Source organism: Corvus cornix, chromosome 14 (assembly GCF_000738735.6).
Source record: "Corvus cornix cornix isolate S_Up_H32 chromosome 14, ASM73873v5, whole genome shotgun sequence".
Classification (NCBI taxonomy): Eukaryota; Metazoa; Chordata; class Aves; order Passeriformes; family Corvidae; genus Corvus; species Corvus cornix.
Window position 1 is genome coordinate 3429552 of NC_046344.1, and position 13366 is coordinate 3442917.

General features: G+C 43.2%; 1 protein-coding gene across 1 annotated transcript in view; it reads right to left on the bottom strand.

Annotated features, from left to right (window-relative positions):
* Positions 1–1306: 1306 nt before the first annotated feature.
* The window catches only part of PRKAR1B (protein kinase cAMP-dependent type I regulatory subunit beta), a 92820-nt gene continuing 80760 nt past the window's right edge, over positions 1307–13366 (bottom strand). Inside the window, exons 10-11 of the mRNA XM_039560327.1 lie at positions 4260–4341; positions 1307–3842 (exon numbers count right to left, since the gene is read on the bottom strand). Coding sequence (XP_039416261.1) covers positions 3670–3842; positions 4260–4341 — 255 coding nt within the window. The 3' untranslated portion in view covers positions 1307–3669. The remainder of the gene's footprint in view (positions 3843–4259; positions 4342–13366) is intronic.

Genomic DNA, 13366 nt, shown 5'->3' on the forward strand with positions numbered 1-13366 from the left:
CCACTCTAGTGCCACGAAGCAGTGGGAATGCCTGAGCGAGCCGAAGTAATGTGATACACACACCAAAGCCTGGTCAGCCACATGGCCTTGTAAAAACCTGAGGTGCAATTAGTTTCTATTAAAACAAAAAAAAGTCTTTTCTTTTGTCTCAGGAGTCCTGAAATGGCTGTGACACAATTAAAACCAACCCAAAAAAAGAATGACAATGAGGAGTGGTGAGATGTCCTTTTCTGGAGAGTGTGGGCTGGTAATGTCCTTCTGGAAGGACCTCAGAGAGAGTGGTCACTTTTGATTACTACATAATGTGAGTAATTCTCTGGAAAGACCAGTCCTTCCCTCCTGAATCATAGCAAAGGGGGGAAAAATAACACACTGCAAAAAGGGAAAGCTGGACAGCCCTTGGATGTCGGGAGCCGCCCAAGGTTTCTGTGCGGGGGCTACCACAGAGAAGCAGCAAAGAGTGAGCCACTGGCCCTGCCCTTTGCTCTGGGGCAACAGCTCCAGCTCTGGAGCCAAGCTTGGACCATAACACACCTACTGTTGTGGGCACCCAGAGCTCTGGTAGATAGGATGGCACTAACAGCACACTGAACACCTCCTCACCCAGAAGCCACGCTCTCCAGTTCTTCAACCCATGCCTGCACCCTGATGCATGAGGTACAGGTGGTTCCTTTGGAGGCTCTGCCTTCTCTGAAGTTTGTCCTCAGTGTAGTTCCTGGCCAGCCCACGGCACGAACACAAGCCATGGAAGCAGCACAGTACATCCCTGGTGCCAAAAATGGGGCTGTGCTTCAGTCCCAGGGCAGCCACGCTTCTAAAAATCCATGTGTGGCCAAAAGTTGAGAAGAATGACTGGGACAGATCCCTGGTGTGGTTGGGACCAGGGGCGTTGCCTGTGATGCTGGGGGAAAAGGAGCAGCACTGGTATTTGAGAAGGAAAGAGCCTGCTTTTCCCCAGGTGTACCCCCTGGATGTATGACAGGCTCAGCATCAGTCCTGAGGGTGTCACAGTTGGCACCTGGACAGCAACAGGAAGGTCCCAGAGACACCTTGGGCCTCTATTTATTTATATAGACATATATGGTTACATTTAAACAGATAAATTTTTTTCCTTCATGCTAATCCTCCACAAAACCAGTTTGGTTTCCATTACTATATATAGCACTGGGAATCTTGGTCTATTTTTTGTCCCTTTGCATCTGATTATTTTCAGTAGTGCTCAAAGTCTTGATGATATGCAGATTTTAACTGGAACATGACATCTACTCACACAGACTTCCATTAGCAATAAACCCACAATGGCCACTTATAACGTAGAAGAATTTTATTCATACCATAATCCTGTCCCATCATCCACTGCAAATATTACAATTATCTTCAAAATGTCACTGAATATCATTTTGTTCCACTTAAAGCACAGGAATCCTGGTGTTAGACAGTTACATTTCTCTTGAGACTGCTTATAACAGAACCATAATTCAAACGTATTTTCCATGAGCTGTAAAGGTTTAAAGCAAAGAATCTGCAGTGTGTCTGTGTGCTCGAGTAACTTCTAAACAGTGAGGCTAATACTTGGTGTTTGACAAGAGATGTGTCCTGCATAATATGCGAAACACTCACAATTTTTTTACCAACACAACAGAAATGCAACAGGTAAAAGAACATACTTGAGTGACTGGTAACCTTTAAAAAATACTTCTTTTAAAAATTGCACAAGAGAATACAAAAACAGTGCAGCAAATAACCAAGTGCATATACATTGACCTATCTATATAGAATGGGGGTCTGCCTATATAAATGTACATGATAAAAATTGCAAGGTTGGAAACTGTGAATGGTCATATTTAATAACACATGCAAGAAGCATAACATAATCATCATAAATAGCAGCAACAAATATACACTAATGGGACCACTGAAATTATGCTGAAATAAATTAAGCACCTTTAAGTGATGAGAAGAGCATGAAGCTGAGAAGCTTTTTAGCTCTGTGAGAACCACTGTGGGCAGCTACTGGAATATTGGGCCCTTGGTGGGAGTCAACAGGAAAGTGTCCAATTAGTATCTGTTAATTCCAAAGAAGAAAGCATATTGTGTGTCAGTAGGACTCATTTTAGCCATTTAGCCAAGTTCACCTACACCTCTAGTTTCAAAAAGGAGATTGCTGTCATATTTCACTGCATAACCTTTGGCATGTAAAAGGTACAGAAAGTTTGTATTTACTCAGAAGAATGTCATTGTAAAGAAGAAATGGAGTTTTGGCCCAACTGAAGAGCAGGCAGTGCTGTTGAGGGTGGCTGAGATGCAGAGCTTTGCTGGTGCTGGCTAACCTATGACACAAGTTTACCTGCAAAGGTAAAGCTCTGTAAAGCATAATCCAAATGATCCCATCCTTGAGGACTGTGAAGATCCTCAGCCTTGAGGGATCTGCAAAAAGCTCCATTCAGGAGGAGCCCCATGTATAGGCAGGGCAGCAACGACTGCCAGCAAGGCTGTGAAGCACCTGGAGGGACCTGGGCTCCAGGAACCTGGTGCTCTGTTGCACAATACCTGTCTTTTGGAGGAGAAGCAGCATTTTGAAGCACTTATTTGGCTTTCAGAAAATTTTTAAAAATTCTAAAATTTAGTCATATAGTAGAAGAAAGACATTTGAATTTAATTAAGTGGACCTTATTAAAAACAAGCTGCTGTATTTGTCCCTGAAGTGCACCTGGCACCATCTCTTCAGCATTTCATATAATGTTCAGAGAAGTGGCTGAGGACACTCTGCTGAGTTTTGAAGCCAACTTAATTCAGCAGAGAAGCTCCCACTGGACTTCTAAGGACTCTAATGTAAACCCTCACTTGAAAAAAGCTGAGGACAAATAACTTAGGTCCTTAAAGGCTCCATTTGAATTCTTACAAAACACTGTCCCTTGACCTCTTCACCCAGAAGACTGGAGCAGGCTGTTTGCCTGAGCATATCCTACAAAGCAGACTGAAAAGGGTGATACGGAAGAATATGGCCCCTATATCTAAGCCACAAACAAAATCACTCAAAAGCTTTGCTTTTCCCTGGCTTGCTGGAATGATCAAAACCTTCCTCCAACCTTCCCTCTTAAACTGCATCTCATGAATGAGACTGCCACTCATCCCATGGGATTTCAGAACCCTCTCCAGTCTATAACCAGTGAAAAGTCTTTCAGAAGTGACAGGCAGAGAGAGATCACAGAATCACAGACTGGTTTGGGTTGGGAGGGACCTGAAAGGACATCGAGTCCCAACCCCCTGCCATGGGCAGGGACACCTTTCACATCACTTGATCAAAGAACAAAAGGTGAATAAGACCAGCTTTAAAGATAATAAAGGAAACAGAAATTCGTATGCATTTTAAATAGTTGAACCCACAGTTTTAAGCAATATGAACCAACAACAGGTAAAAACCTTGTCTGCAAGCCAAGAGCCCAAAAGAGCCCCAATCTGCCCCAAAGCTAGTCTTATCCAAACAGTTATCCTTCCACTTCCATCATACATGAGATTTGTGCTGACGTCCACTACGAGACATAAACAGAAAAAAATACACATAAAATGCACACTTCTTATTTTTTTTTCTTCATAAAGCTATGGAGCTGCACAGAGCAAATTTTAAGTGCACAAGGTCACACAAAGGCAGCTTTCCAGAGGAATCATTTAGACAGTGAGCGAAATGAAGCTGTTGTATCTCTGAATGTTTCTCTTGAGGATTTCGGAGCAGGGCCCGAGCACTCGTTCGAAGCGGGGCCGGTCCAGCTTCACACACTTGAGGGGTCCACGTGCCACCACCGTGGCCGCCCGGGGCCGGTTGAGCAGCAAGGCTATCTCACCTGGAAACAGGGACAACACGCTGTCACACGCCCTGCTCTCTTTCAGAGGGTGCATATTGCACCATCCAGTCGCTCTGCTTGTAGAACATCTCCCTTTATATATCTCTTGATAGACACTTTACATAATTCTGTTGACAGTACAAATGCATTGCACATGCATAATGCATGCGTGTAAAATGCCTTTGAAAACAAATGCTTTCAGACTGTTTTGCTGATTCTGGATCTGTCTCCCATCAGCTACACGGGTGCAAACCAAGGAATGGATTCAGCTTCCCTGAAATCTGTGAGCATCGCTGAGAGCAGCGGCTGACCTACGCATAACCCCTTGCATGTAAGAGTGGAACACTAATTAAGACAATAAGTACTTGACCCAGACGTGCCTGTCTTTCTGAACCATGCTTAGCTGAATTTTCTTACCAAAATAATCTGATGGACCAAGTCTTCCAACTTCAACGTACTCCTCGTTGTCGGACCTGCGCTGCAGGACAGAGGCTGTGCCCTGGGAAGAGAGGGGCAGGCAGTCAGCTGGCTTTGCTCAAACCTGTTCTGATTTAAAAAGTACCCAGTCCTCAGTATTTCCTTTTGCACATCACACTCCTTTCTGGTGTATGAATGAAAGGAATTAAAGGATTAAAAAAAAAAGTCCATCAAAAAATTTCTCTGTTATGAATTGCAGACATATTCAGCTCATAAAGAGGAGAGGAACAGGACAGAACGCAGGAACTCCTCTTTAACTAATGCACATCATGCTTTAATGTAAATGTATGCTTTAATATAATTTTAAAGTATGTTCTGGGTGGATGCAGAACCTTACAAGAGACACAGAAAAGATATACATTAAAAGGAATAAAAAGGCAATTTTCCCAGTCACAACACTGGAACATGATTTTTTAAGCTGTAACTAGAGCTTATTCCTTGGTAAAAGAAGTTTTTAGTGCTTGTTGTAACAAAGGGTGATTTTTTTTTTTTTAGTGGCTTTGCCCGCTCGTGGCCTGTAGTGATCTGGACACCTGCGAGTCAGTCTCTGGAGAGATGGAATGTGCCTTGTCTCCACTACCCTTAATAACTGCTGTACCTGACACGTGCTAATACATGTCAAAACTCAGTTACAATCTATTTAAACCTTCAAAGAGGTTTTACATGCAGAAATATTCTGACCTGGAGGAAATTTTAAATTATTGTGGCATAAAGCTTCTGCAGAGGAACAGAGTAGATATCTGCTTTTCTGGAAAAAAATTACAGTAACATATGAGAATATCTTCTGAGTCTAAACCAAAAGCATAGGGAAAGGCCAAATGTTAACCTATTTTGATTTTAACTGAAAAAATAAACCTCCCTCCAGTGCAGAGTATTCAGTGAACATTCACTGGCTGCAAATATCCTGCAGCCTCCTTCCACCAAAACAAACTTGTTCACCTCCAGGAGGTAAATCTTATTTCTTCTGTCAAGTTGCCAAAAAAAAATCCTTATCCTTGATATAACTAAATTGTTCCACCAAAGCTGTGGTTTTCCAAGATCTTCCAGTAAATCTGCAAGGGCATGAAAGTGCAGAGATAGTGTGATGAGCGTTGTTATTCACACTTGCTGCAGCTTTCAGAACAGACCCACATTCACAAGCAGCATTCTCAGAAATACCCCACACAGGGAATAATGCCTGCATTGAGCTCTCTCTTGCCAAACTTTGGATCAGGTGCAGCTCACTAAATTGGTGCTGTACTCATTACCTGTGCAGTGTAGATGGATTCAGCTTCAGAGTCACTTCCAGCCCCTGTCCTCCTCTCTATCTCCATCTGGAGCCTGGCAAAAACCTCACCCCTTGACCCAAATAGCTGTCTGCAATCCATGTCTCTCCAGTTCCTTTCCTAAAGCCAATTTTTTTAAAAAATCTTTTATTACAGATGTTTTATTACATAAAACAAAAAAAAGTCCCTGAAGTAATCATAGTGACCACCCAGGTCAAATGAAGAAAGGACTCAATTCCCCACTGCTCACCTTCAGCACGTTGCTATAAAGGTAATCACAATGTCAAGCAATATTGCTTTCATCTCCCCGAGTGTCAGCTTTTATTGTGGTTAATATTTTTCTGACAGGGTCCATGTGATACAGGACTCCAATAAGTCAGCCTTCTGAAGCAATTTCTTCCACTGTTCCACTACAGTCAGCCTTTTTAATCCAAGAAACACCATATCTGCTGGAGAAGGACAGATGTGTCTGGCCTCCACAATAAACACTTGGCTTGGCAGGATAAAGCAATGCATATTCCAGATCCATATTTTTTCCACTCTTGTTTTAACAGTCACATAGGCTTTTCCCGTTGCCCAGTGAGAGCAGGTCTATCACAGAGCAAAACAAGTTTCCTGAAGCCCTGACAGCGAGCACCCAGATGTCAGCTCTGATTACAGTGCTTGGCCCCTCGTTGCACCAGCCACCAGCTCCACAATACATCCTGGAACATTGTCAGAGTGACCTTCACGGGAAGGCTGTCCACCCCGTGAAACAAAGATGTTTTTATAATTGCCTGTCTGTATCACCTTCACTTTGTGTGTCTTATCTCTGGAATCAGCACTATTCTGACTGTGGTAGAGAAGGAGTCCAACTGTAAGCAAACAGTGTAAATGGGGCAAAAATAATACAGAAATAAAATAATAAAGAATAAAATAAAATATTACAGAACAAAATAATACAGTATAAAATACTACAGAAGCAGGCCTTCATTAACCATATATCTGATAAAGTTGTCATGAATTCAATTTTGACCTCTACCCTTGCCCTCATCCCAAGTTATGTGGCTGTTTTAAATTTTATTTTACTTGTCACATCCTTCCGATAGAGTTTGTGAGCTTTCTGTCCTTCTTGTGCTTTAGGAAACCTCACCTCCCACAAAGGATAGGACTGAATAAATCCTCTGGGCCCTGTCCCAGGAGGTAAGGGCATTATCTAGCAAGGATTCAGGGACACATCACTCTCACTCCCAAATGCATTTTGTCTCTGTGTGAAAGACTTCTCCTTAAATGACACACAAAACTTGGCAAGATGAATCTCTGAAACAAGCTGCATGATCCTAGATTTGCAGGATCAGGCTGCTTAGTGCTGCTCAACTTAAAATACTGCCGTGTACACTGATACCCATTTCAGCCTCCTACACCACCAAGCAAACCCTACAGAGCACGAGCTCGAAGACTGTTGAGAAGGTTGACACCATTTAATAAATCAACCCTTTGTGATGATATTAAACTGAAGGCAGACAGGCATGTCTTTCTGCTAGCAGACACTTGGGAGTGAAATTATGGTCTTTGGGGGATCCAGGAATATTCTCTTTCAGTCACTGGGGAGTGCCTGTATTCCCAGAAACTGATAGCATTAACCTTCTCTGCTTTCCTCCAAGTAAATACGAGCATCCTATTGCAAAAACAACAAGAGTAGGAGTTCTCAAAGCACTGTGCCATCAGCACCTCTCTGCCATCCTCACCCCACGCACCTGCCTGCTCCCTTTGGCACTGCTCTGGAGCAGTGCTGGGAGTGTTTATTCAACTCCTTCAAAATGCTTCAGCAGTTTGTTTTGCAAAAATTTATGCCTTAGATATGGCATGATGATTTAAGATATAAAAAATAAATTAGGGTTTATAATCCATGAGCTCCCATCCTCTCCAAAGTAATGAGATTTTGATAGATGTTTCACTTGTAAACTCTCAGACCCTACAGAAAGATGAGGGAGACATTCTACAGCGTGAAGACAATGGCCCATCTGGATCAACACTGGGATTCCCAGGCCTTATCCCACAGAGTCTTAACGGCACTCATTGCTTCAGGAGCCCTGTTTTTATATTTAGGTATGAATCCTATAGCCAGCAGTTGGCCTAAGGAGCCTGGCTACAAAAGGCAAGTATGATTCATGGTGCTAAAAACTGAAATCATCCCAGGCAGCACAAGGCAAAATGTGGTAGCCTCTGTTACCCCTTGGTGGGACAGGCAGTGCAGGGTGGGCTTCACCAGGGGCAGGGGGTGCGATGGGAAACCCTGCACTGTTTTAGAAACTTTATGGTTTAAAAGTCAGTCGTACTGATTGTTTGGTCTTGCTGGTCTAACCACTCATTTTAAAGATATAGCCATCAATAAAACATATAGTGAGGCTCCATTTGGGATAAAGGATAATTATTAAAAAGGAGAAGTTATTAAAATTATAAGAAAATAATTCCAGTTTTCATAATCAGGAAGTTACTACTTTATATTTCCAGTTTAATTTCATACTTTTTTTACTTACTGCTTTTTCTAAAAAAGCACAGGTGACTTTTTTTCCCCATGGCCTTGAAATGTGACATTTTTATCCTAGTTTTGAGCTTAGAAAGTTTTTGTAGCCTATTTTATTTTCCTCTTCACCACCCAGCACAAAGGGCAGTGCAGTGTATGGAATGAGAGATGGAAAGGTCAGGCTGATCCATCTGCAGTTGCCATTAACTCCATCAATGGCAGCTCTGAACATACCTTTGCTCTTTCTCACTTTGTTAATCCGCACACTCCATAATTCACACGTTCAAAAGATAAGTTTCCCCTCACTCCACAGCCACACAAACCCTCATTAATGTGTTGCTATTAAATCTTTGCACAGTTACTACAAAAGGCGAAGGAAGGGGCTGTGCACTGGCACAAAATGCTGCTGCTCCCACGGCGAAGCAGAGGGACTGGATGGAGCTGCAGCAGATCTGAAATGAATTCAAAGATCTGTCACACAGTGTGATTCTGGGAGGATTTCATTTAATTGCAGGCAAGATGAGGTTTGTGGAAGTAATATATTTTATTAGATCAACAAGCAGAGCTACAAAAAGAGAGGAGAGCTCTTGGGCACATGTCTGTCTTCCAGGTATATCTAATAAAATCCACCATTCACCTATCTACAAACACTGTCTGGGCCATGTTCTTACACTGTAACAGCTACAACCATATTAAGTTGCACCTTATTTAATCATATCTGCTTCCTAGAGCACCTCCAAATCATTAACTTAATTTAAAGAGAGCCAAAAGCTCAAAATGCTACAAAATTCCTGGAAATTCCCGGGAGCTGGAATTAGCTGATATTTAAGGTCCCTTCCAAGCCATACCATTCTGTGATTCTATGAAATACTGATTTTCTTGTGAATCTGGGAGATCTTTCAGCCAACGCTTCACCCTCCACTTTAAAAAAGGGTCATACAAATCAGCTCAGTTGTCTGATGTGAAACCTCAAACAACTTTGGTCCCGTTTGGAAAACTCTCCTCTCATGGCTATCCCTCCTGATGCGCCAGTTGTGATGGTGGGACCTGGCTGCCAGAGCAGCTCCAGGTTTGCACTGCCTGGAAGAGTGGTGGCTGTTTGCTTTGCTTATCTCCAGCAAGTCAGTTCTTTTCTGCATCCATTAGGATCCACTACAAATACAGCACAAGGCAGTGCCCAAGGTAATGAGCTGCTGAGAGCTTTTGAGAACAAATATGCAACATTTTACACATCCAGCTTTTTTAATTTGGCTGTGACTCAGTACATTTGGAGTTGCACTGATTTCAGGGGACCTTCAGGAAGCCAGCACCTTGGGAATGGGGTTAGGATTAATAATGCAAGGTCAGAGAAGCTCTAAAGGCAATGTTAGAGTAACGAGCTGTGCACCCTGATACCCATCCAGCCTCAAGAGAGCTGTGCTGCCGAAAGCACCTTTACACTGGCAGTGATCATCACTACATTGTCAATATAACATTAATCTTATTGGCCATCATTCTCAACAGCACATCACATTTTAGCAAAGATGGAAAGCACCTGTCACTGCCCAGCTGGCAGAGGTCCTGGACATCGTCTCTACAGCCGTGACTGATATCAAACAACCTGCAGTTTGCTGTGTGTTTTATATCACACCTGCATCAGACTGCCCTACATATGCCTGAACTCCCAGCTCTTTGCTATTCAGACATGTTTATATTAGTTTAGGACTACTGGTTTAGGAATAACACCCAGACCCAGGAGAGAGGAACAAAGCTGTCTAGAGCAGTCACCAAAATAGCCACAAACATTAGGGTACTTTTAAAAATGACAATCAATCATAAGCCAAGTGTAGCTTAAAACAGCAGAAAGAACTAAGCCACAGGGCATTTCCTAGGGATATACAGGAGGCCAGGGTTAAGGCCCAGACATGACTACACCCAGCCCATCATTAATCACCAGGAAATGCCTTTGTCTTGATCGTTCAGTATTTAAAATCATAGATGTCTGACACGGGAAGACCTTTTCAGTCATTTTGTTCATCCTCCTATTACAGTACCTTGGACAATCTTTCCATTCAATGTTTCTTTGATACAGCCTGCATTAAACCTGTTCTGTACCTATGTATTCTTCTTGAAGTGAAATAAATGTTGTTATTAAGTGGAAGAAGTCAAGATTCAGACAGACAGAGACCAGTAAATACAGTGAAAAGCCAAAAGAAATTGCACCAAGTGCAATTTGCTTTGTGCATGGAGACCCCTGCAATACTCAGGTGAAATAAAGTGGGTTTTGCACAAAGAAGAAAAAATTGGGGGTTTTTTTTGTTGTTGTTGTTAAGCCTTTCCTGTTGAAAGACTTTACAGGAGCAAAACTTTAAGTTTGATAATATATTGACTTCAACTTGTTGCCCTTGAGCCACAGCAGCAGAGCTAACATCTGGCTAGACCACACAGGTGTCCAGTAGGAGCATATCCACACGTTGGGGGCCTCACAACTTCATCACCACCATCATCATCCCCCATCATCAGACAGAGGGACAGCACAGCCCCAGCACCATGGTAGTCCCACACTTCTTCAAACCACCAGTTGCCAGCTGGGAGTGGGAATCCTGGGAGCAAGGGGATGGTGACAGAGGAATAAGGATGCCAGCTCTGAGCCATGGGAGGAACCCCTTGCCTGGGGTGTGATCCTCCTTGGCTGGTTGTCCTGGCTCCATGCCCAGAAAGCTGGGAAGCAGTTGCACCACAGCCTTTGGGGTTCCTCTGCATTTTTATCTTTACCCCATTCTGGGATTTTGGTCGCCCCTTCCATTACACATTCAGTCACCTGTTGCAGGGGTGACAAGAAGCAGAGCTACTCAGTAAAGGTGGGCTCAGATGTTGGTTTTAATGAATCATCTCAGGGATACTTGGCCTTGACTAATCAGTAGCTTCTGTGGGAAAACAACTGAATTAATATTCATCCTGGTGCCAGATTTTAAAGACCGTCTGTGCCAAGCGCTGTGGATTATTGGCAACAAGGCCCTGTTTTTCTCCCTCAGACATGTCAGCGTACAAAGCAATAAAAGTCACAAAGGAAAAAAAATGTTGCATTTTAGAGATTCTTTCTTTCTACAAAGCTAGCCATTATCTTGACTCTCTCTGAAGCCAGGAAACGTCCACTGAGTCAACATAAAAGTGACTTTATAATGGGTTATTCATCAACTGTTCATATTTGTGTCTGACCTGACAGGGCTCATCTCCTGGAAGCAGAGAGCTACCACCTACAGCCAGGGCAGGGGTGAATGTATGGCAGAGAAAACACGAAAACAGTGCTGAACCTCCCTCACCCTGCCCACAAAATCCTTTCTGGTGAAAATCGTTTTTAGCTGTTAATGCTGTTTTATGGCCCAATTACTCCTACCACCATCTGCTTCTTTGTGAAAACATTCTGTAGATGCTGAAGTAACCAGACCAAGCAAAAGGCTGAGACAGACATTGTCATTAAAGTCTCATAACTAATGCTGTGACCAGGGCTGGGAGAGCAGCTGTGGCCAGCGAGGGCAGCAGCTTCTGAGCAAGAAATAAAACTTGGAGTAAACTGGAGGAAGGAGAGCAGAGAGTTTATCACAGAGATCAGGGAAATCCCCCATGGAAAGCTCTCTTTGAGTCCTTTCAGTTGGTGGATCGTATGTGCTCAAAGGACCAAATTCTGAAATTCAGAAGGGAAAAACCTCACAAACTCAAAGTTGCCTCATTCTGGAGCACACTGAGAAGGGGTCTTGCATGCTCCAGAAAATCCACACTGCACAGCTAATGAAGGAGCCCTAAGGGCAGCAAAGCTGCAGTCAACTCAATGATATCTTTGCAGAGGAGGGACAAAAGCTATTCCACTAAGGGACAGCTTTAACATGATCCAGAGAAAGGGATGAACTCCAGCAGGGATTGGGAAATTCTCAATTTCCCTTCCTCTAGGTTGAGCACCACCACATTTCAGGTCTTGTTTACACTGCAGTGTTTTTGCTTGAAGACAGAGAAGCTCTCCTCAAGACAGAGCTCCCAGCTCCTGACAGAGCAGATGCCTTTAATTTCAGTTCAGATTTAATGTGCCTGGGGCCATAAAGCTCTTGTTCACATTGACTCAGTGCTTTGAATAAGGGCTTGTGAGCTCAGGCTCCAGTGCCAGAGGAGCTTATGGAGATCCTGAAAACCTTGAGGGGTAAACAGCCTGTGCTGCTCTCCTTACTCCCATGGAGAGGCTTTTCATTACCTGTGAACCTCCAATGCTTTTGCAGACTGCCCTGGTAGGAAGACACTACTGGGAAGGACTAAAGAGCACCAACCATACCCTAAAGCTGGTATTAGCTCAGGAAAAAGCCACAGGATGCTTTCAACATGGAGAAAATCTTGCACACTGATTTTTATGCAAATTCAAATGGGGCATGCATATATTAAGAAGGAAACTGCCGGTTACTAACTTTGGGGTTTACTTCTCCACACACCAAATGAGTTCCCTGATTTCCACATATCCCATAGCGGTACAGGCCCAGGGTGTGTCTGTCATTCCAGCACAAACTCAAATTTTATGGGTTTACAAATCAGATGTTTTAATTTACAGCTGAATGAGACTGGAGACTCCTACACAAGTTGTCATGTCAAAAGTGAACCGGGGATACATTGCTTTTATGCTGGGTATAGCATGTGTGAAAGAGGCTGGGAAAAACTGCTTCCAAGCCTTTGGGAGCAGTGTGGCTACACTGCATCCTCCTGGGAGCTGTGCTTCAAGACCTAAGTTTATCAATATCCCAAAGACACAGAGGATCCCAGGAGGTCCTGTGTGTACCTCATGGTGCTGACATAAGCAATGTCCTCATTCCCAGTGTCCTGGAAGACCACCAGCACATCACTCCTCAGCTGCCATTTCAGCCCTCAGGGACTGCTGATAGCATCGCTTTCATGTTAGAGCTAAGGATCAGCAGTTCTAGGGCTGCTTTCCAAAAGAAGACAAACCCTTTGAACTATGTAGCCAAAGACACTGCAAATATTCCTTTCGCCAGTAAATAATCTTGGATTTTTATTATTTGCCAACCTGTGATTTATGAAAGAGACCTTTCTACAAAAACAAGGGAAGAAATCAACAAATTTCTGCCAGCAATACAAAGTGCAAGTGACTTCCATGTAACCTGCAGTAGAAAATAACACCCATCATTTCTGGGTGGTGACATTTAACCTAAAGGAATAAAGGTGGTCCATTAATGGTGGGATGCTGGCCATAGGCTCCCACTGTTTCTCTGCCTTAGACCTTCCATAAGCAAAATCACCAA